The sequence below is a fragment of the Theropithecus gelada genome, chromosome 17 (assembly GCF_003255815.1).
Source record: "Theropithecus gelada isolate Dixy chromosome 17, Tgel_1.0, whole genome shotgun sequence".
In the NCBI taxonomy this organism is placed as follows: domain Eukaryota; kingdom Metazoa; phylum Chordata; class Mammalia; order Primates; family Cercopithecidae; genus Theropithecus; species Theropithecus gelada.
The window spans coordinates 82,359,744-82,384,201 of record NC_037685.1 but is presented as its reverse complement, the minus strand read 5'-3'; the positions used below and the strand labels follow the sequence as shown (position 1 = coordinate 82,384,201).

Below are 24,458 nucleotides of genomic sequence, written 5' to 3'. Positions count from 1 at the left end.
TATTTGTTTTTCTCTCTTATATTTGTATTTGCAAATGCTTGACAATAAGTTCTTTTAAATTCAAAAAAGACAGAAAATTGTAAAGCTTTGAGGAAAAAAAATGTTTCCTCATTCATTTTCTTTTTAATCCCCTCTAATCTGAATGAATTTCTCACTCCAGTTAGAGATACAATTTGCACATATCTTTTGGCACTGATCATATTCTGCTAGTGTTTTGTATCTTTATTTCCTCTATTAGGCCATATACTTTCTGAAGGCAAAAACCATGTCTTATTTACAATTTTAGAGCCTATAAAACCTATCTCTACATTCAATAATTAGCTGAAAGAAAATGTTTTAATAGCCAGGAATAATGTATAAATGTGTAGTATTAGTTGCTTAAGGAAGCCATCAAGTTACATAATTTTCCTAAAATGATCTGATGTCCCTCTTGACCATTTGGAAATATTTAAGGTTTAAAGCTATATTATTAATAGAATGATGACTGCAGTATAAGCATTTTTAGGTTTTGGCCCATCTTCCTGTTGCCTTTATTTATATATATTTTATTATCTGTTGATACATTATATTAAAATTTTTGATTCTGTAGTAAATTTGGAAATGGTAGATTTCAGGACACATTATGTTAGTTAGGTTAAGTTATGTTAGTTAAGCTGGCATAACAAATAGACCATGGCACAAATGGATCCAAAACATAATGACTCACATACAACAGAAGTTTATTTCTTGCTTTAAGGGTGGATGTTCCTGGTTGGCTGACAGTTTTTCTCCACATATTTAGGGTCCCAGTGCCTTCTAATTTATGGCTTCCCAGGTTATACAGCATTGTCCACTGTATGCTATTTGTATTTACAAATCTCTGCTTCCAGCATGTTAGGTTGTAAGTGTAGTGAGGGCATAGAATTACCAGACTCAGCAAATAAAAACACAGGAAGCCCAGTCAAATTTGAATTTCAGATTATCAACACATTTGGTATACATTTTAGTATAAGTATATTCCAAATATCACACAGTATGTTTAGTATAAGTATCACATAAACATATTTATACTAAAAAATTATGTGTTTTTATCTGAAATACCAATTCAGTTGAGTCCTGTGTTTTCTCTGGCAACCCTATGAGGGTGGTGATTCCATCTATCTCAGTTACGACTGAATCCCCAGAATCTAAAACAGTACCTGACTACTATAAATAAGATCAAGAAGTATCTCAATAACATTTAATGAATAATTGATTTTCTGTCAATCAGAACCCTTATTAGCAAAGAATACTGATTAATACTAATTAATACTAATACTGCTATTAATAAGGATTTGTATTAAGCATTAGTGAGGGATACATATTAATACTTGTTATTAATAAGAATACTTATTAAGTATCAGCAAAGAATATTTACCAACAGATAATAATTTAATATCAGCATAGCAAACTGCAAATGTTTAACTAAAGTTCATGTCTTAGTCAGTTTAGGCTGCAATTACAAAATACCATAAAACTGGCGGGCACAGTGGCTCACGCCAGTAATCCTAGCACTTTGGGAGGTCGAGGCGGGTGGATCACTTGAGGTCAGGAGTTCGAAATCAGCCTGGCCAACATGGTGAAACCCCGTCTTTACTAAAAATATGAGAAAATTAGCTGGGTGTCATGGCAGGCACCTGTAATTCCAGCTACTTGGGAGGCTGAGGCAAGAGAACTGCTTGAACCTGGGAGGTGGAGGTTGCAGTGAGCCAAGATTGTGCCACTGCACTCTGGCCTGGACGACAGAGCAAGACTCTGCCGAAAACAAAACAAAACAAAACGAACAAACCATAAACCAGATTGTTTATAAAAACAAATTTATCATACTTGTGGAGACTAGGAAGTCCAAGATCAAGGTGCCGGCAGACTTACTGTCTGGTGAGGACCTGGTTTGTAGATGATGCCTTCTTGCTCTGTCCTCACGTGAGGTGAATGAGTTCCCCCAGGCCTCTTTTATAAAGGCACTAATCTCATTCATGAGGTCTCTGCCTAATCACCTCCCAAAAGTCCTGCCTCTTAATATCATCACCTTGGGGGTCAGGATTTGAACATATGAATTTTGATGGGACACAAACATTCAGACTACAGCACTTCAGTAAAATAAATAGATAAAATTGGGTTTTCCTTAGGTATCTGCACAGCTCTGTCCAGTCTCTACTGAAACATCATTGACACCCTCAGTGACACCTTTCCCTGTTCTCCATGTCTTCAACTCCAAACCTCCTCCTTCTGCAGCACTTCATTTCCTTCCCCTGCTTTATTCTTCCTTTTTAACACTTAATGTGAATATACCACATATTATACTTATTTGTCTATCTTTCTCACCAGAATGTAGACTTCATAAGGACAGGCATTATTTCCCGTTTTATTCATTGCTACATTCCCAGCTCCTACACATAGGAGACAGTCAATAAATATTTGTTAAGCAAATGACTGAATAAATACCATTTGTCCTTTAGAAATGAGTTATACATCTTATTAGAATATAGTTATCAGTAGCTTGATGATATTCACCTTACATGACACAAGATGACTTTAATCACACAATATCATGATTCTGCTTGCATCAACTCAGTTCACCAAGTCCTGTCCATTCTATCATCACAATGTCTTTGATAATCCTCTTCTCACCTTCCCTGTTGCCACTTCCTAAGTGCTTTAATGTGTTCTGTGGATTAATGCAGAAATTGTCAACTGGGCGCAGGGGCTCATGGCTGTAATCCCAGCACTTTGAGAGGCTGAGGGTGGGTCTCTTGAGTCAAGGAGTTTGAGACCAGCCTGGGCAACATGGCAAAACCCTGGCTCTACTAAAAACACAAAAATTAGCTGAGTGTGGTGGTGCATGCCTGTAATCCCAGCTACTTGGAAGGCTGAGGCACGAGAATTGCTTGAACCTGAGAGACGGAGGTTGTAGTGAGCAGAGATTGTGCCACTGCACTCCAGGCTAGGCTAGAGTGAGATTCCACCTAAAAAAAAAAAAAAAAAAAAAAAAAAAAAAAAAAAAAAAAAAAAAAAAGAAATTGTCTAACTAGTCTCCTTACCCATTGTCTTCTCATTCTAATCCATTCTCCAAATCACTACTGAATTTATCTTTCTAAAATAAGAATCTGATTATTGGGTGTGTTTTGCATTGCTATAAAAGAATACCCAAGGCTGGGTAATTTATAAAGAAAAAAGGTTTACACCGGGCACTGTGGCTCACGCCTATAATCCCAGCACTTTGGGAGGCTGAGGTAGGCAGATCACCAGAGGTCAGGAGTTCGAGACCAGCCCGGCCAACATAGTGAAACCCCATCTCTACTAAAAATACAAAATTAGCTGGGCGTGGTGGCAGATGCCCATAATCTCAGCTACCTGGGAGGCTGAGGCAGGAGAATCACTTGAACCTGGGAGGCAGAGGTTGCAATGAGCCAAGATAGTGCCATTGCACTTCAGCCTGGGCGACAGAGCAAGACTCTAAATCAAAAAAAAAAAAGAAAAGAGGTTTATTTGGTGCAGGCTGTACAAGATGCATGCATGGCATGAGCCTCTGATTTTTTTTTTCTTTTCTATTAATCATGCCACATTTTTAATTACGTACAAAGATCTAACATGTCACCCTGGGACCAATTCACCCACTGCTCTGTTTGGCAGTCTTTTGTCTCTCTCTTCAGCAATGGTGAGGCGGATACCCTTTCCTCAGGGAAGAGAAATCCATAGTTTGGCACCCTTGCCAATAACAAAAATCTTGGAAAGTCAAGTGGTAAAGCTGTTGCCATTGGTATCTTTCATGTGAACCATGTCAAAAGATCCAGGGTGCCTCTCTCTGTTGGTGATCACACTAATTCTTCCCAGGTTAGCATCGCCAGTCACCATACACAGGTGACCAGTGTCAAATTTGATGAAATCAGTAATCTTGCCAGTCTCCAAATCAATCTGAATGGTATCATTCACCTTGATGAGAGGATCAGGGTGGCGGATGGTGTGACCATCATGAGTCACCAGATGAGGGATTCCTTTTGTGCCCACAAAGATTTTTCTCACTTTGCACAACTTGTACTTGGCCTCCTCAGGTGTAACATGATGTACAGCAAAGCGACTCTTGGTGTCATAGATCAGACGGAAATCCTCTTCTGTCTTGTCAATGCTAACGACGTCCGTGAATCCAGCAGGGTAGGTTATATCAGTTCAGACCTTGCCTTCAATTTTAATAAACCGCTGCATGCAAATTTTACTTCATCTCCTGTCAGGGCATACTTAAGTATGTTCCTTAGGAAAATGATGAGGGGGAGACACTCTCTCAACTTGTGGGGACCGGTGGATGGACAAGGAACAAACATACTGGTCAATTTATCCAGCATCCAATGCTTTGGAGTTGCTACCCGCTTCAGATGCTTCTTGGGACCACAAGCCACGGCTGCGTTAGGCAAGGAAAGAGTGAGCCGCTGCTTTTGGAAGCTTCCAATGATGATGGAAAGGGAAGGAGAGTGGTGTGTCACATGACGAGAGAGGAAGCAAGAGGGAAATGGGAGAAAAGTCCCAGGCTCTTTTTAACAACCAGATCTTGCAGAAACAAAGAGTGAGAATTCACTCAATCCTCAGACAATAGCACCGAGCCACTCATGAGGGACTTGTCCCCATGATCCAATCACCTCCACCAGACCCCACCATCAATACTGGGGATCAGATTTCACATGAGATTTGATATAGCCAAATTATATCATCAGGGTCACTCCCTGATCCCAAAACTTTTATCACCCCAATAATAAGATTCAAAATTTCTTAGCTGAGCACATGAAACCCTTCTTGACATGGCCCAGCATCCAGTCCTACCACTCTCCCACACATGTAGTTGAAGCTCTAAACTGCCCCTTCTTACCCACTCATGCATCCTCATGACTTGACTGCTCAAATATCACTTCCTTTGTGAGAGTTAGGTGCTCTATCCTCAGTGCTCACAGAGCTCTTTGTACATTCTCCTAATAACACATATTTTAATAGCTGCCAGCAATAAATGATATTTTGCCAAATCTAAGATGTACATTTCTTTCCAATATTTCTAAAATTGGAATGGCATCTTACAATCATGGCATCTTACAATGTTGTCACCAGAAGGCAGTTGTGATGTAGTTGTCTTAGCCTGAACATGTGCAAACTTCCTGGTTATTCCTGGTGGCATGACTAGACAACTGCAAACCCCTGAGATTTCAGTCAACTAATCATTTAAAAAAGGATTTAGCCGGGCGCGGTGGCTCACGCCTGTAATTCCAGCACTTTGGGAGACCAAGGAGAGCGGATCACGAGGTCAAGAGATCGAGACCATCCTAGCGAACACAGTGAAACCCCATCTCTACTAAAAATACAAAAAAAATTAGCCGGGCGTGGTGGCGGGCGCCTGTAGTCCCAGCTACTCTGGAGGCTGGGGCAGGAGAATGGCAAGAACCGGGGGGCGGAGCTTGCAGTGAGTGGAGATCGCGCCCCTGCACTCCAGCCTGGGCGACGGAGTGAGACTCCGTCTCAAAAAAAAAAAAAAAAAAAAAAGAGAGAGAAAGGATTTAAATCCTGGTTGTGATCTGAAAACCCTGGTTGTGATCTGAAAACCCTTCATTGATACCTTTGAGTTGGAATAAGAAAGCACCAGCATTAAAACTCCAACAGTTTGCAACAAAAACTGTTGGACCCCAACAGTTTGCAAAAAAAACCCAAAGATAATAGTGGAATATTATTTTTAAAAATGTTGCATCACTAATGCTCTTAGCAGAATTCAATACAATGTGGAAAAATTCTATGTGATAAAAAACCATTGTGTCATAGTTTAAGTAGCAGCATTTCCCTCTGGCCCCCTCCATCGTCCAAAAATAATGGTGTTTGTTACAACTCATGATCTTAAAATTGATAAAATATGGTATGTTACCTCGAACTGTCAAACGAACCTTATAAGTCATCTTATTTTATGCCTGGGGTCTGCTGACATAATATTGTATTCTCATTCTGTTTATCTGTCTTGTCTTTCCACTAGATTATAAATTCTCTGAGGACCTACCACTGTGGCTGTCACATATTAGGTGTGGAATTAATACTGGTTGAAAGAATGACTGCAATGTTTATGTTCTTCTGCTGTTCCACTTTGATTCTAATTGTCAATCTGGATATATCCATTTTCAGGGCTGATCTTGAATTGTCTGAGACTTCAACTATTACTGTAAAACACCACTCATTGGAAAGATCTAATTTCTTCTTAATAGTCATCTCTACTAGCATTTTCTTTCGACGGCTGATATAACATTAGTATGACCAAAATTAAATTTTCTTAGATATGTATTAACTGATTACATTGGCTGGATAGTTTCACATCTAATTTTTTATGCTTAAAACTTTTATATGTTATTTGATGTTCTCAACCTCTCCATATCATTGACTAATGTGATCTCAAAGAGAGTAGTATAGCAGAACACTGAGGAAATGGTAAGACAGCCAAAAGAAACTCTGTTAGGTTACATATGAGGAACACTAAGTTCATCTGATTATTCTGCTCAAATGGCACATCTGGATACCATAAACCAAGTCATTGGCACATAATTATTTTTAAACTGTGTTACCCTGCTTAATTGGTTTAAAATAATTTAAAAGGGCTCTGGTTGGCTCTAACAAATGAATCTAATTCATCAGTTTTAATTCTGTTAGAATAGCTTCGTTTCAACAATTTAGGTTATTTAAGCCAGGGTCACCATTCTTTCAAAGGTTTTCATATAATTTATTTTTCCCTTTTAAATTGAAGCAAGAGCATTAAGAAAACATTCCTTTAAAAACAGCAGCAAAGAGGAAGTTTTCTCCAATACACCTATTCTGACCATTGCCCTCTCAGAAAAATCTTTCCTAATTCTTTAGACTGCAACATTACAAGGCGTAGCACAGACTACTCTAACTAGTTTTCTCTCTACCACTGCAAGAGCTCATTGTTTCTTCAGGTGAGTCTGGTGAAATACTTGTCTTGCATTTGGAGGCCATATTTTAGAAAAATAAGGCTGAATATAATCAGCATCTTTCTAGAATCACAGATAGAAGTTGACTGAAGAAGAGATTCATGTTTTTCATCTTTTGCTCACTCCAGGACCTCAGCTCACTGAGGGAAGAGTGGGAATCTCCAGCAGTACTTGGTTTTTTCTTTTTCACCAAACATAGTTGAATTCATAAATATGCATATGATACAATTCCATTGTTAAATATATTGGTGATCACCCAGGGTATTTTTTTTTTCCCTCTACTGTGCAGATTTATTTTAGGAATTCTATTTAAAAGTGCAGTTAACTCTAAGGTTTTGTGAATTTTTAAAGTTATTTACTGAGTACTACTAGATGCCAGATACATACATTATTCTTATACATTAAGCATGTGGTTCCTAATCAGAATTATGTATAAGATTCACCTGAAGAACTTTAAAGAAAAAAAAAAAGAAATGACCAAAGCCTATCTCAAATCTACTGAATTCCTTTCCTCTGGGGATGGGCACTTGGTACATTATTTTTTTAAGCCTTATGGGTGATGCTGATGTGCATTTCTTGGCTAATAACCACTGCTTTAAGCCACCATACACCAACAGCTAAACAGTCAACCAGAGTCACTAATAATAAACTTGGCTTATTTCACAACTTTGTCTAGGGACGGCTTGTCAATGCTTCCTGGTTTTTGACTGCTGCCTAGGTATGGCCTCATTTTTTCCCTATTCTGCCTCAGCGCCTCACCTTCCACTACGTCTGGACTTCTGAACTGGACATGTAATCTTTGATCTCAGAAGTCATCATCATAAGCATAGGTTCTGGTTGTGGCTGGCTCACTGAACTTGGCTTTCCTTACCTTTGCATCTAACCCTATCTCTACTACATACTTTCACTTATGACCCTAGTATGAAAACCTGCTAACACCATCGAGTCAGGGAAGAAAGAGCCATGATGGTGATGATGGCAGTGGCCCGTCTGAAGTGGCTGCTGCCCTGACGCTGGCTACAATCCAGGAGGCATGGCTAGGGCCGTGGTGCTCCATGGAGCCAGCAAGAGCTGGGAACAGGCAGAAGCCCTGTCCCCTTCCAAGTTGGAAGAGTGGGAGTCCTGCCCTCCTGGGTGCAGCTGTAGCCACCCAGTCATGGCAGTGGATCCATTCATCTCCGCACTCTCAGGGACCAGGAAGCTCCCTGCTCCCGCCAGCTTGGAAGTGCCTGCTCCCACTGCCTGGCCTCTCCCTGTTCCCAGTACCCACTCTGATTTCAGAGCAAAGTTGTGACCGAGCCTGGCTGCTGTCGCGACCTGTCCAGGTGTGTACGTGCTTGGGGCAGCATTGACACGCAAGCCCCCTGCTGCCTCGGTCCCCTCTGGACTTTGGGCACTGATGAGCACAGGAGGGAGGCAGGCCGAGGGGGGAATAAGGGCAGCTCAGTGCAGGCCTGTAGGTACCACTCAGCATGAACAACCTGGGCGCCATGGGCACCGTGGATGGCAGGTTAACGGCAGCAGGAGCCAAACAGGCTCCTGGGCGGAAAGGGGCAGATCCCCAGTAAGGCCAGGGGCCAGGTTGCCAGTTTCATGCAAAGCAGTGAGAACTTACGGTGCTTTCTCCATGGTTACCCATGGACCAATCAGCACACACTTCTTCCTCTCAGAAGCCCATAAAAACCCTGGACTGAGCTAGACTTGGACAGACAATGGGATGACCTGCTTGCAGACAGGAGCTACCCACTGTGGGTTTCCTCTCTGTGGAGAGCTGAGCAGATGGCAGGACGACCTGCCTGCTGAGAGGAACTACCCACTGTGGGTCTCCTCTCTGCTGAGAGCTGGACACTTACTGGGATGACCTGCCTGCAGAAGGAAGCTACCCATTACCCTCAGGTCTCCTCTGAGCTGTTCTGCTGCTCAACAAAGCACCTCTTTGCCTTGCTCACCCTCCACTTGTCCGCATACCTCATTCTTCCTGGATGTGGGACAAGAACTCGGGACCTGCGAAATGGCATGGCTGAAAGAGGTGTAACACAAACAGGGCTGAAATATGCCCCTTGCTTGCCATGTTGCGGGCAACATAAGAAGGAGAGAAAAGAGAGGACGGAAGAGAGGAGAGAAGAGCTGTGGTCCTTGGGGGAGCCCAGACCTAGGAGCTCCCTGTGACACCCTCTTTGGGGTTCTGCGGCTCCTGGCATCTCCAAGCTTCCAGGTGCCACTGCATTCCCTGGCGCCAGCTGTGGAAGCTGCTTGCAGTATACCTGGTCCAGCCACAACGTTGCAGGGAGCCAGCCCCTGGAGCTGCCTGCCCTGCTGCAGCTGGCATGCCTAGCTGTGCGCAGTGGCTGGACCCCGTGCTTGCTTGCTTGCTCACACACCCCTCTCTGCTTCGCACCTGGCTTGCACTTGGCAGGTGTGGGATCCAGGCCCGGAGTATGAGCAGAGTGCAGCCTGCTGGGCCTGGGGGCAGAATGAGCCCAGCAGGCCCGACCAAAACTCGGGCAAAGGTGACATTTTTCCAGCTGGAAAAGTGACACTCCAAGGATCCTGTGACAATGACTCCACTGAAAAATGATTTCGAATAACTGTAATAATAGGTAAGGTAATTGTGGATGCATGTTAATCTTCAGTAGTCTAGTTTGATTCCTTTCAAACATTGCTTTGTACTTAGCAACCCAACTGAAAAATAAATCTCCAATTCATAAGAAAAAAAACTTCCTGAGATTGGAATAAAGGCCCTCTACTGTCTAGTTCTCACCTGTGTTTCTAGATCTTGTACTATTCTACATGTACGTGATGCTCCAACCTAGCTGTAACTTCACTGTTCCTCAGGAAGCCCTCGGTAATGCTGTCCTAACTTCCTTTCTTCACATTTTCAATGTCGAGAAGATCTTTTCACTAGCAGCTTCCCCTTCCTTTACCCGTATCCAAATCCTACCAGTCCTTTAAGACAGTGTTTCTTAAACCTGAATAATGTACAGACTCCTAAAATAAATTCTTATGATCCTGGAGAATGTTTTCAGTAGGCTGGGGACCACAGACCAGTTTGAAAAGCACAAATATAAAGAACTAAAGACCAATTGTATAAAATTATACAAACGATCACGTTGAAAGAAAAATTTTATCTTTATAATTGGTAAAATAACTTGTATTTTGCCATAGAACTCTGATTCTTATCTTCAGATCTATGATGTTTAAGAAACACTACTTTAAGGCAAAGCGGAAACATACCGACCTTGGAAAATGTTCCTGCATCACCCCAAGTTAATACATTTTTATTTTTTCTGATTTGGTGTCTAACAACTTTCTGCGTTGGAGTAGCCAGTAATATCTAGTATTTTCCTAGAAAACACAAGCTCTTTGAATACAGGGACCACATTTTATTTATTTTTTATATACACCACACCTAATACACAGTACGTCCTCAGGAAGTATTGGCTGTAAAACCTATATCCCATGCTCTTATTTTGTAGTCCAAATCTCTTTAAAATATCACACTTCTTCTATTGTCCATACTCTTATAGAAGAGTATATTACTCAAATAGCTCTGCTATAAATTAACAGTAAGTTTCAGAAGTTATCTTAAAGTTAAAACTCCAAGTCACAAAACTCAGATTTTAAAAAAGTGCCACAAAGTGTCTCTTCTGTGTCAATGTTAATAGAACCCTTTCTTTAAACGATCAGTAGACAAACTAAGAATTTCCGGATAAAGAACAAACTCTGGAAAAACAGGGCTAGTGGGAGAGGCCCTATAAATACCTACCTAGTCTTACAAGTGCTGTCTCTAACTCAGCTTGTATTTAAGGCAGTTTCTTCAGTTTTTCAACTAATGTGTTTGAGAAAACTGTTTTCCTCGGACATGCAGGCGTGGACTCCTTACTTCAGGTAAGGTGACAGCAGCTTGACAGAGAATGCCTTCCCTCCCACGGCATTTGGGACGAGACTGAAGGAAAGACACAGGCGGGGTTACAGGAAACCCATGCTCTGCGCCATCTGGACAAGCTGAAGTCAGTTTTTCCGCTTTCACACGAGGTAATGGATTATGATGGGCTCAGGTCCCCTTTAGCTCTGAAACACGTATTCTATGGCTCTAGGTAAACACAGCATGAGACAGGTATTTCTCTGGTAGGATCAGTTGTATTTCCCAGAGAATAAAACCGGCAACAAACCATTTATCGATATGTGAATCGTCCCCTAGGCCCTATTTGGGACTGGATAAAGAAAAAGAAGGTTTGCTTCCTTTTTGGCGGGTCCTCCAACGACAGTTCATGGCCCGCTGCGCGTCCAACTTCCACCTCTCGTCGCTCCCCGGAGGACGAGCGAGGCTCTGGGCGAGGACAGCCCCTCAACCGCACTCCCCAGAGGCAGCGCTGTGACTCGCGGAGGAGATTAGTCCCCGGTCATAAACAACCTCTCACTTCCCCTCCCCCGCGCCCGCCCGCGCCGGGGCGGCCCTACGAGGCCCAGGAACCTCCTCCAGCGCCCGCGAGGCCCCGAGTCCTCCTCGGAAGGGCGGCTGCGGACCTGTCCTCTTCTCCTAACCAGGTGTTTGTCCACTTTACTCAGCCCTTCTTACTCGTCCACAATACAGCCACCTCAGAGGGGGCGCTGACGCCAGCCCCTTTTTTCCTTCTCTCGACCCCAATCACCTCCAACAGCCAAAGAGAGGCCGGCGGCCCTGACGCGCAGGCTCACCGCCGCGGCCGGCGCGCGCGCGGACGCGTCCCCCGCCCCCACCTCGCGGATCTTCCGCGGTTCGGCCCCGCCCCTTCCCGAAGCCCGCCTCCGGGTCGGCCCGCCCGCCCGCTCGCGCGCACCCGACGCCCCGCCTCCGCGCGTGCTCAATAACTGTCCCCGGAGCCGGCCTGCAAGCTTCCCCCGCCCCTGAGCTGTTTAAATATGCTAATGAGAGGGCAGGGACTAGCCAATAGAACGGCGAGGCGATGTATCACGTGGCTCGGGGACGTGTCAGGGGCGGAGCCTCCGCAGCCCCTGCCCGAGTTAAAACCGGAGTGTGAGAGAGAAAAGCGCTTCAGTAGCGAGAGGGGCTGAGAAAGTGGTGACACTGCCGGGGTGCGGAGGGAGTCCCTGAAACTTCTCCCAACAGCCCCAGGGCCAATCTCCCCTCAGCCCACTCCCCTCTTCGCCAGCTCCCAGGTCCCCACTCCCTGTACTGGGGGTGGGGTGGGGAGCCAGGCCCGTCTCCCGCTGGGACACACACAGGGGCCGGGAGCGGGGACGGGACCCCCGAGGCGGGGGGGACGGACCGACAGACAGACGGCTGGGCGCCCGCCCCAGCGGGCAGGCAGGCAGGAGGAGGCGGAGGCGGGGGTACGACGGGGAGGACTGGGTCTGGGGAGTTTCCTCTCAACTATCGGGGGAGAAACTCCCCGCAGCCGGAGGAAAGACCCAGACGGTGTTTTCCTCCCGGGGGCCGCGCACCCCCGCCCCGCGTAGCGGCGGTCGCCGCCACCGGCGCCTCCACCTCTACCATCTCCTCTTTCTCCACCACCTCGGGCCCCGGTGTCCCCGGCCAGCACTATGCCCATCTTACTGTTCCTGATAGACACGTCTGCCTCTATGAACCAGCGCAGCCATCTGGGCACCACCTACCTGGACACGGCCAAAGGCGCGGTAGAGACCTTCATGAAGGTACCGACTGACCGAGTCCGGGCGGCGACCCCGGCCCGGCGGCCCGCGGGCGGCAGGGTGGGGGAGGGCGGCCAGGGCGGGGGTGTCGGGGACCTGACTGCGGGAGCTGCCGGGCTCGGGGACCCCCTCCCCCACCGCGCGGGCGGGCGGGCGGGCGCTGCGAGCCGGGCTCGGCCGAGGCCCGGGTTCCGGCCCCGGGCGGTGTGTGGGGAGCGATCTGTGTGTTGGGGGCGGCGTGGAGGGGTGGCCGCTGCGTGTGCGGTACTGTGGGGGCGGCGGGGCCGCTGGGCGCCCCTTCTCCGCCTCGTAACCTCGCCTCTGTGCTTCCCTCTCGCCCGCCCTGTTCCTCTTCCCGTCCCGCAGCTCCGTGCCCGGGACCCTGCCAGCAGAGGAGACAGGTATATGCTGGTCACTTTCGAAGAGCCGCCCTATGCTATCAAGGTAACAGCCCTCGCCCTCCCCCTTTCCTCTCTTCCCTTCCCTGTTCCTTCCTCGCTCGCCCTCCCCGCCCCCCCATTCACCCTTCATTATGCTCCCCTCCCCCACCCGCTGCGCTCCCAGCCGCTGAGGTCTCTTCCCTGCGGGCTCCCACCCCCTCCCCCGCTCGGCAGCGTCCTAGCGCGGCGCGGAGTCGCGGGGCCACCGCCGTCCCCTCCCGGCCCGGCCCGGCCCGGCGGCTGCGGCGGCAGCGGCGGCGCTGCGATCAACATGGCCGACATTTCCCCTCCGCGGCGTGAGCGGCAGCAATGAACTGTGGGGGATATTTATTCAAGTTAGCCGGAGTGACAGCCGGGCCCGGCCGCGCACAGCCCCGGTTTGCATTAAAGGGGAATCGGCCCGGCCGGCACGGGAGCCAAATACGGGGCTGCCAGGATTGGTCTTGTCAGATTCGTCCTAAGAGGGCCGGTGGGACAGCTGCAGGTTAACTTCCTAAGTCTGGCTCCCGTCTGCTTCCACTAGTACGTTCACATACCCACATTTTGGGTATTAGATTAGATAGTAAATTTGTCAGTGAAGTTATAAAGTATTAAGGTTGTTAACTACCAAAACCTAGAGAGGAAGCAGGTTTATTCCTGGGCCACCTTTGGAGGAGAGTTTCCTCAGCAGTGGTACAGTATTAACACGTTAACCAAGCCAAACCAACCAAAAGTGAAGCTGCTACTTGGTGACTGTCAGATTATAACGGCTGTGTGTACATGGCTTTAAAAAATGAAAAAAAAAAAAAATCTTACATTTTTCTTTTCAGGCTGGATGGAAAGAAAACCATGCAACGTTTATGAATGAACTGAAAAACCTTCAGGCTGAAGGACTTACGACTCTTGGCCAATCCCTAAGGACAGCTTTTGATTTATTAAATTTAAATAGATTAGTAACTGGCATAGACAACTATGGGCAGGTAGGTTGAATAATAAGGTGGCAAAATAGTTGATTTTTCATTTTGTGGAAAAACAGTCCAATCCAAAAACTACATAACGTGAAATGCACGTATAAAACATTCCAGATTAAAATAGAATATGCACATTGTTCAAAGGCAAAACTCCTACTATATATATTTTACATCCCTCATTTTTTCCCCTTTTAAAATACATTTGTATTCAGGATTAGAATCTGAATCTTTTGCTAAAAATTTGACATACATTGATTTTAATCCCTTGAAAGTTCACTAAAGACCTAAAAGGGAAAGCGTCCTATCTCACCACACTCAAGTTGTGTGTGCAACTATTGTAGTGACTTACAGACACTAGTTAGTGGTCTTCATTTCTATATTAGTAAAGATGTTAGAGGAAATTAATCTCTTTGTTGCATCAGGGTTTAATGTGATCATGCTGTATAACTATTCTGAAAGGTAAGAAGATTTTCACTGGAATACAGTCACTGGCTGAGAACATTAAGTTTTCTCCTTTTGAAGCATACACAGTTAACTATTGCAGGAAGAATTCTGAATTAAATTTCAGGCCTAGAGTTTTAATTTTACTCCAAACCCTTTGCAAAAAAGACTGCTGGAAAATATGAAAGAACCCTCCGTTTCTTAACCCCCACAGGTCCTTTTATTTCACTTACTTTCATCTATTTGAGGGTGAGAGGAGCTTTAAATCAACAACAATTCACTAAGGAATAATGCAAGGTGGTCTATTGTAACATTTTATGATATCTTTGCCCTGGAAATAAGAGATACTGAACAACATATAATGTTACATGTAACAAAGGAATATTATTTCCAAGGAGCTCAATTCTTACGTTGTAGTGAAAAGCACTATTCCTGTAATTATATATTGGATATATGTTGTGTTCTTTTCCCAAGTCCCACAGTCCCTAGTTTTGTGAGTTTCATACATTTCAGGGAAATTCTTTCTGTGACTACAACGTTTATTTGCTTCCTATTGAAGGAAATGAACTTGTTTCTGTTTTAGGAAATTTTAAGCTCCTTAGGGATAACTTCAGTGCTTAAGTATCTTTGGAAATAGCTGAATTTAGTCCTAGAACATTTAAAGTATACATTGAAATTCAGAGTGAGCTTACCAAATTGAACTTCCATCGTTTAATTAGGTAAATATGTACTTTCTTACTACATTAATACTTTTATGTTTTTTCCATCTCTGCTGCTTTTATTTTTGCAACTTTTAGTAATTTAGGTATATTTGCAGTGAACTTTTTGGTTTGTTTCTGTAAAATAGTAGTAGATTTCTTTCTCTTTTATATTTCTTTGTGATATGTAGCGCAACACAGTCTTATTGCTTAAAGTTTTCATCCTTACCTCTTTGAGTTCAAAGAGATATTTAAAACTTGCCATTATTTGGTTACCTTGATTTGGTTGTCATGTTGTTAGTGTTATGGCAGAACTATTAGTTTCCTCTTTTTCTGCATCACATTTCATAAGTGGTCAAGGCATTTGGACACATTCACCTCCTACTACCTAGCACAAATACTTCTTAGATTGCTTCCTTCGAAAAACTGCTTGTCATGGAGAGGCTGAGGACATTCGTAATTTAAACCTGTATTTTCCTTTTCCCAGTTGATGTCTGCCCCCAGAGAACACTTTAGTTCTTGTCTGTAAGGCTTATAAAAACTTTGAGGGAAAGGTGGTCCTGTGCTGTTACCACTTTGACCAAGAGAAAAACCTGGAGATTGGGATGTTTTTGCATGTTAGGATTTATTCAACAACAGGGAGAGTTGATGCTTCTCACTTATTTTGATGAATCAGCAAAGATTGCAAGGCATAATATTATTGCTTATGTCTTGAATTGGCACATTAAAAATGACACTAGCCTTAAAATAAGCCACTGTTTTCAAATGAAAATGATAATTTGAGTAAAGAGTATTTAATTGGAAGAAAACGTTCTTCCAGAAGATTTTTTTCATCATAAAACTTATCTGATTTAAACATTTCACGTTTTCTGTTCACAAAAAGGATAAATGATTAGGAATTTTGGATGTCTCAAATATTTAATACTAAATATTGTTCATGTGTTTTCTTCTTTGTAAAAGTACTTTGTATCTGCCTGTTTTCTGTGGAATACTTTTATTTTGTAACTTCAATGTTTTTACATAAGTATTTCCCCTTTCCTGCTCTATACTAGGATCTGTGGCGTTCACAGTACTACTTGTATGTAATGTTAGTAGTTGAAGGAAATGAGAAAAGATTAGGTGGAAGATAGAACATATATATTTTATAGAATATCTAAAAACTTTAATGTTCTGAGTTACTTTCTTAAATGTCTATGGGTTAATATATATATGTTTGTATATTTATATAGATATCCACCATTCTGCCACATATATACACATATATGATTTTTCATAACTAATTACAAGACTATTAAACCTATATTGCATTTGTTAACTTAGTTAACATACCTACAGATAAAACATCTTTGAATTATTAGCTAGGATGCTGTCAGAATTTGCAGGGCATTAGTAAGGTTAAAGTAGCTGAGAAAAAAGAATGGTTCTTAGTGAATGTTTTCCTCAAGCACTTTGGATATCCTACTAAAAAATTGCATGCCTATAGATGTTCTTATAAATATTTAATTTTGATAATCAGTACCATTTACTGATATTTCTACAGTAATGGAACAATGTGTAGCCTTTAGTCAATCTTTTCTTTTATAGCAGTACTTTATTAAATTGCGTATAATTGCAGATAAATTTGATACATAATTTTTTCACATTGTTCAACAGAGTTTCAAATAACGCTGATCCTTTGAGAGCTGCTGAAAGTCTGAACCAGCCTTAATATCTGAAATTAGGAAATGTATAAAATGTGAGAGATCTGATTAAAGTTTTATACGTAGATGAGTTAATTTTCATATTGTTACAGGTCATCCTGTTTTCCATCAATATATATATGTATATTTTTTGAGACAGAGTTTCTCTCTTGTTGCCGAGAATGGAGTACAATGGCGTGATCTCGGCTCACCGCAGCCTCCTCCTCCCGGGTTCAAGCCATTCTCGTGCTTCACCCTCCTTGAGCAGCTGAGATTACAGGCTTGAGCCACCATGTCTGGTTAATTTTGAATTTTTAGTGGAGACTGGGTTTCTGGTCAGGCTGGTCTTGAACTCCTGAACTCAGGTGATCTGCCTGCCTTGGCCTCCCAGAGTGCTAGGATTACAGGCGTGAGCCACAGTGCGCAGTCCAGTATTTTCAACATTGTCTTTTTTTCAGTAAATTAGGTTAGTTAAGATTAGCCAATAAATCTTACTCTGGCCTGCAAGTCCATTTTTGTTACTGACCTGACTCCACACCCCCGCTACCTGAAGTATACTAGTACTAATTAAATTGTTCCAGGAGTTAGAATGGCACCTTTCCTACTCTATGCCCTTGGTGAAGACAATCCTTGACAGATATCTTAAAAGGAGATAAAATATGTGCTTAATTTTTTCAGGAGTTTCTGTGGTGAATGTTTACCTCATTGAAAAATGGTGACTTTCAGACAATGTCAAATTTAATGATTCTCGGGGAAAAGAATTTTAAAGAATTTTATTTTTGAGCATAAAGGTCTACTTCGTAAACTTAGGAGATAATACAGTTATAGTTCTAATACTACTTTTTTTTCTTTACCTAAATAGTACCCATTTAATAGATGGTGTGAAATACAGGCTTTGAAGGCTGGCAGGTGAAGTAGTGAGAACTCCATTTCCATTTAGGTGTTTGGTTTCTCTTAGATTATCAACAAATATATGAATAAGAGTTTGATATTTATTAAGCTATAGACATCTTTTCAAATGAAAGTCAGTTAATTACTATACCTGAAATACTGCTGTGTTGAATATAAACTGGAAACACAATGATGAATGGTATTTTGTAAATTTTTAAATTCCTTTAATTAAAATTTTTTTTTAAAATTGTGGTAAGAAACACCTGACAAAATTTACCATCTTAACCATTTTTAAGTGTGGAGTTCAGTAGTGTTAAGTATATTCATATTGCTGTGCAACCAATATCCAGAACTTTTTTATCTTGCAAAATTGAAACTCTGTGTCGAGTAACTCCCAGTCCCTGGAAACCTCTATTCTAATTTCTGTTTTTATGAATTTGTCTACTCTGGATATCACAGTTAAGTGAAATCATACAGTATTTGCCTTTTAGACAGGCTCATTTCACTTATCATAATGTTCTCAACATTCATTTATGTTTTAGCATGTCAGGATTTTCATCCTTTTTAAGGCTGAATAATACTCTATTGTACGTACCACGTTTTGCTTGTCCACATATCCCTTGATAGTCACTTGGGTTGCTTCCACTTCTTGGCTGTTGTGAATAATACTGCAATGAACATGTGTGTGTAAATAACTTTTTTGAGATCCTGCTTCTAGTTCTTTTGGATATATACCCTGAAATGAAATTACTGGATCATATTGTAATTCTATTTTAAATTTTTTGAGGAAGGACCATACCGTTTTTTATAGCAGTTGTACCATTTTACATTCCTACCAACAGTGCACAAGGGTTACACTTTCTATATATCTTCACTAACACAATTTTCTATTTTTCTTTGACATTAGCCATCTTAATGGGTGTGAGGTTGTATCTCACTGTGGTTTTTATTTACATTTCCCTAATTATTTATGTTAAGCATCAACATACGCTTGTTGGCCATTTGTACACCGTCTTTGAAGACAAGTCCTTTGCCCATTTTAAAATTGTTTTTTGTTGTTGAGTTTTAGGATTTCTTTATATTTTCTGGATATTAATCCCGTATCAGATATATGATTTGCAAATATTTTCTCCCATTATGTAGTTTGCTTTTTCACTCTGTTGTTTCTTCAATACACAAAGTTTTTAATTTTTATATGGTCCAATTTATGTATTTTTACTTTTATTGCCTGTACCTTTGGTGTCTTCCACAAAATCATTGCTAAATCCAATGTCACTGAAGCTTTTCTCCTGTGTTTTAAGAATTTTATAGCTTTAGATCTTCTGTTTAGGTATTTAATCTATTTTGAATTAATTTTTGTATATGGTATAAGGTAAGGGTCCAACTTCATTCTTTTGCATGTAGATATCCGGTCCCCTCCACCATATGTTGAAGAGGCTGCCCTTTCCCCGTTGAATGGTCTCTGCAAATCCCTGAACTTTTGAACCTGAATAATTACTGTTGGTGGAGAGGGCACTCTCCTGTCAAACTTGCTTAAATGTTTTTTCCCCATCTTTATTGTGTAAAAGAAGAGCAATGGCTGGAAATGTGAAAATTGGAATCCCAATCTTGGCCTTGCCATTGAATTATTATGTAACATTGAGCATTCACGTTACTATTCTGAGCCTCTGCTGCTTCTTATTCCAAGTTGGCAATAATGAAGCCATTGTACCTTTAATATAGAATTGATGAGAGATTTAAATGGGATGATATATTTAAAATGTACTTTAAAAATTAGGATGTGCTCACTAGACAAAAGCATCCTTTTCCCCCAAAAGATTAGTATATTTACCTCATTTTCTTTTTTTTCAGCTTTAAATTTGAAATTAAAATTATAAAAATCTTTAAAGCTGATTATTACTTGCTTTAAAAATCTGTTAGTATCATGAAGTGTATATTTTGACTTGAGCTTTGTATTATATCCCAGAAAAGCAGCTGTGAAAGAAAAGTAATATAACTTGGCCAAAGTTGTCTCAGTGGCATTTAATAAGCATAGGATGGTGTTTTTAAAGAAGTGTTAAATGAAAACAATTTAAATGATTTAGCAGATAAGTCAGAAAGTTATTCTTTTGCAAGAATACTTATGTGAAAAAAGCACATGCTTTAGGATTCTTTCAAATAGGGAGCTCCCCCTAGTGCGTTTTAGATGAGATTTACACAAGTTTGATTTGCAGGGAACCTTTTAGGAGCACATCTGTTGGGTAAATCAAGGGATGTTTTAATAAGATTTAACTGAGCTCAAAGTAGTACAAAATGAATATGATTTATTTCCTATAGAGTATTAATTTAATGGTGCTATAATTTAAATGGAAAGGAATATCCCCAAACCCAGATTTTATTTTCTTTCAAAATATTTGCTACAATATTTCTTCAGAATTTTATACTCTAAATCTGTTTTGTAAAAGAAAAAAATTCTCCAGTCATGAACAAAAAAAAAAAAAAAAAAGGAAAAGAAAAATGAACTATCCTAAGGACGTTACTGCCACCTTTTTTTTTTTAGGTGGCGTTTCACTCTTGTTGCCCAGGCTGGACTGCAATGGCGTAATCTTGGCTCGCTGCAACCTCTGCCTCCCAGGTTCAAGCAATTCTCCTGCGTCAACCTCATGAGTAGCTGGGATCACAGGCTCCCACCACCACCCCCAGCTAATTTTTATGTATTTTTAGCAGAGACGGGGTTTCGCCATGTTGGCCAAGCTGGTCTCAAACTCCTGACCTCAGGTGATCCGCCCACCTCGGCTTCCCAAAGGGCTGGGATTTACAGGCATGAGCCAGTGCGCCCGGCCATTATTGCATTCTTAATTAGAAATTGTTTGAAACAAATCTTAAATGCAAAAGTCAAAAATAGGCTGGGTGCCATGGTTCACGCCTGTAATCCCAGCACTTTGGGAGGCTAAGGCAGATGGATCACTTGAGGTCAGGAGTTTGAGACCAGCCTAGACAATGTGGTGAAACCCTGTCTCTACTGGGGAAAAAAAAAAATATTAGCTGGGTGTGGTGGCATGTGCTCGTAGTCCTAGCTACTCAGGACTTTCCCAGTTGGAGAATCACTTGAACCCCGGAGGTGGAGATTGCAGTGAGCTGAGATGGTGTCACTGCACTCCAGCTTGGGCAATAGGCTGTCTCAAAACAAAAAAACAAACAAAAAACCAAATAATAGATTCTACTTCTCCTTTAAAGAGCGTTTTACTTTCTTTAGATATAGGAGAATGTCGATAATTATGTATTAAATTATATACAGCTGGAAATTAAAAGATCAGGAACAAATCTAATATTTGACAGAATTGAACTTATGTATTTTGAATTAAGATCATTTGTGGTCAAAATTAGTTAAAAGGATTATTTAGTCTTGTTTAGTCATGTTCATGTCAAATTTCTCCAAAGAGATTATATAATATTTTATAATTTGAAATGTTTCTCAAATATATAAATGTTTCTCAAATATTTGATTTTTGGCTATGATAACCTTGACTCAGATTTATACTCTACAATTAGTCTTGGTGGACTTTTCTTGTTTTTTGGGGCTTTTTAATTTAAAAAATTCTTAGATACAAAGTCCCTCTCTGTTACCTAGGCTGGTCTTGAACTCCTGGGCTTAAGCAGTCTTCCCACCATAGCCTTTGGAGGAGCTGGGACTGCAGGCTCTTGCCATTGTACTCAGCTTAAAAAAGTAATTCCCTCATATAAACTTTATATTTGTTTAGTCTTACTATTAGTCTATAAAAGTTTGCCATGGTTGCCAGACTTTAAACAAAATACTAATTTTTAAAATAATTTTGTTTTGGTTTGTATTTTCTGATCTTTCTCTAACATTTTTACTGAGATGTAATTTAAATACACAAATCTGAAGTGTGAAGCTTAGTGAATTTTAAAATATACACTCTTAAAAAAATTGAACATTTGCATCTACTGACAAGTTTTAATTACTGTCAGTAGTTTTATTATGATTATTTTCATAGGGCTTTACAATGGAAATTATTTTAGAAGTTTACTCAATTTTTCTCATTTTGTTGGTAAAGAAAAGGCCTAGAAAGGTTAAGAGGCTTAATTTCTACACATTTATGAAATATTTTAAAAAATTATAATTGGTGATAGAACAGTTATGCAGATTTTATTAAGGATTTGTATATTATCTAATAACATTTTATTTAAATGTATAACCAGTGGATCTGATTTGCTTTCTTCAGTTTTGTCTATAGTTCTATAATGCAGTATGATTTCTTTCAGTTCTTGTTTGAAAGTTACACTTCTCATTTTGTCTCTGTTACATTTAGTCTTTCTTGTAACATTCTATCTAAATACTATTTGTTACAAAATTAACTTTAGTTGGATTCCTTCCTCCCTTTGTTTGGCAGAAAGTAAATGAATTTAGGGCAGCCGTCCCCAGCCTTTTTGGCACCAGGCTGGTTTTGTGAAAGACAGTTTTTCGATGGATTGGTAGAGGTGGTTGGGATGGTTTCAGATGAAACTTTTCCACCTCAGGTCATCAGGCATTAGAGTCTCATAGGAGCGCATAACCTAGACCTCTTGCATGCACAGTTCACAGTAGGGTTTGTGCTTCTATAAGAATCTAATGCTGCTGCTGATCTAACAGGAGGCGGAGCCCAAACGGTAATGCTCACTTGCCCACTGCTCACCTGCTGTGCTGCCCATTCCTAATAGGGTCCGGGGGTTGGGGACCCCGATATAGGGAATAAACTAGGGAAGACTTCTTAGTGGCATCTGAAGAATAAAAGTTTACTGAGAACCCAGAACCATTTGCAGGTTAGGAGACAATGCAGAGTGAAGATCATGATCAATGGCCAGATGCGGTGGCTCATGCCTAGTAATCCCAGCACTTTGGGAGGTTGAGGCAGGTGGATCACCTGAGGTCAGATGTTTGAGACCAGCCTGGCCAACGTGGTAAAACACTGTCTCTACTAAAAATACAAAAATTAGCCAGGCATGGTGGCGGGTGCCTGTAATCCCAGCTACAGGCACCCTCAGGAAGCTGAGGCAGGAGAATCGCTTGAACCCAGGAGGCGAAGGTTGCAGTGAGCTGAGATTGTAACCATTGCACTCCAGCCTGGGCAACAAGAACGAAACTCCATCTCAAAAAAAAAAAAAAAAAAAAAATTCCTGGTCAGAAACATAGGAGGGGCTGTCCCTGTGGCTCACACCTGTAATCTCAGCACTTTGGGAGGTTGAAGAGGGAGGATCACTAGAGGCCAGGAGTTCAAGTCCAGCCCATCTCTACCCAAAACACAAAAATTAGCCAGGCATGGTGGTGCATTCCTGCAATCCCAGCTACTCAGGTGGCTGAGGCAGGAGAGTCGCTTGAACCTAGGAGGTGGAGGTTGCTGTGAGCCAAGATTGTGCCACTGCACTCCAGCCTGGGTGACAGAGTGGGACTCTGTCTCAAAAATAATAAAAACAAAAAAAGTGGGGGGAGACCTGGGGACGTAAGGGATAGTTGACAGGATTTTATACTGTAATTAAGGCCTAGATTCTAATAATATACATATGTATTTAATGGCACTTTTTGATTTTGTGCTTCTTAGTTTAAGTTTCTGATGTGTAGCTAGTTAATATAGGGCTATTAACCTTGTTCATCAGTCGATTTTTCCAATGTAGTATGCCAACTAGTATTAGGGTTACATTTATAACTTTTTGCCTGGAGAGTTTTTTAATGAATTAACTACCATATTTTCATTTAACTTTAGGTAGTTTTGAAAATTTCTAAGCATTATGTCTTAAGATTCAGAAAAATAAGACCAGATCCACTTACGAATTTCCATTCCATTCGTGACCTGACAAGTCATATAACCTTTCAGCCTCACTTTCCCCTCTAGACAAATAGAATGAAAAGACCTATCTTGCGGAATCGTGATAAAGATTAAGGGATGTACAACATAATTTATTATTGTAATACAACCTATTAATCATTTTTATGAATTTTCTCTTATTTGAATTTTAAAAATTAAAATTATGGGGTACTAGAGGTTTTTTTAATGTAGCTTTTTTCAGAACAAGGAGCATGGTGATATGGAAAGAACTGCTGTATTAGAACAGACTGTGCCTCGTTCTGTCACTCACTAGCTTGTATTGTATTGAAAAGTCCCTTAACCTCTCTGAGCATCAAGTTTCTCATCCATAGAATTGTGATTATACCAACCCTTAAATTTTGTGAGGATTCGAAGTAATATTTGTTAATCATCTCGCAAAAGTGCCTGCGAGGCACATGGTAGGAGCTCATTTATGATGATGACCATCATCTCCAATACTATGGTAAACACTTAACAGGATAAAAGCTTTTTAGTCTGAAACTTTTGACAAAAACAGAATTAAGGTTGTTCCATAACCCATCATATAGTCATGTATCGCTTAACAATGGAGATATGTTCTGAGAACTGCACCATTAGGCAGATCTGTTGTGGGAACATCATAGAGTATACCTACAGAAACCTAGATGGGATAGACGACTATATACCTAGGCTATATGGTGTATGACCCATTGCTCCTAGGCTCTACATCTACCCGTATAGCATGTAACTGTACTGATTGCTGTAGGCAGTTTTTAACGCTTGCAAGCATTCATGTCTCTGAACAGATACAAACATTGACAAATACAGTAGAAATATGGTATGAAAGATTAAAAAATGGTATACCTGGATAGGGCACTTACCATGAACGTAGCTTGCACACTGGCAGT

General features: G+C 41.5%; 2 protein-coding genes and 1 long non-coding RNA gene across 7 annotated transcripts in view; 1 reads left to right on the top strand and 2 right to left on the bottom strand.

The window, feature by feature from the left end:
- Positions 1 to 3,349: 3,349 nt before the first annotated feature.
- LOC112610697 (40S ribosomal protein S4, X isoform-like) lies at positions 3,350 to 7,859 on the bottom strand. Its single transcript, XM_025364097.1, has 2 exons — positions 7,852 to 7,859; positions 3,350 to 4,144 (listed from the first exon to the last, which is right to left on the bottom strand). Exons 1-2 carry the CDS (start codon positions 7,857 to 7,859, stop codon positions 3,754 to 3,756), a joined length of 399 nt encoding a protein of 132 aa, XP_025219882.1. The 3' UTR covers positions 3,350 to 3,753.
- A 2,483-nt stretch (positions 7,860 to 10,342) lies between these two features.
- LOC112610978 lies at positions 10,343 to 11,705 on the bottom strand. The gene is made up of 2 exons (XR_003116517.1): positions 11,633 to 11,705; positions 10,343 to 11,073 (listed from the first exon to the last, which is right to left on the bottom strand). It is a non-coding gene; the product is annotated as an uncharacterized LOC112610978 (long non-coding RNA).
- A 10-nt stretch (positions 11,706 to 11,715) lies between these two features.
- INTS6 (integrator complex subunit 6) overlaps positions 11,716 to 24,458 on the top strand; it is an 80,186-nt gene continuing 67,443 nt past the window's right edge. For 2 of the 5 annotated variants that reach the window (XM_025364653.1, XM_025364655.1), the window contains exons 1-3: positions 11,716 to 12,635; positions 12,999 to 13,076; positions 13,882 to 14,031. In XM_025364653.1, coding sequence (XP_025220438.1) covers positions 12,525 to 12,635; positions 12,999 to 13,076; positions 13,882 to 14,031 — 339 coding nt within the window. In that variant the 5' untranslated portion in view covers positions 11,716 to 12,524. Of the gene's footprint in view, positions 12,636 to 12,998; positions 13,077 to 13,881; positions 15,569 to 24,458 lie in introns of those variants that run through there. The other 3 variants (XM_025364654.1, XM_025364657.1, XM_025364658.1) reach the window with 3 other exon arrangements.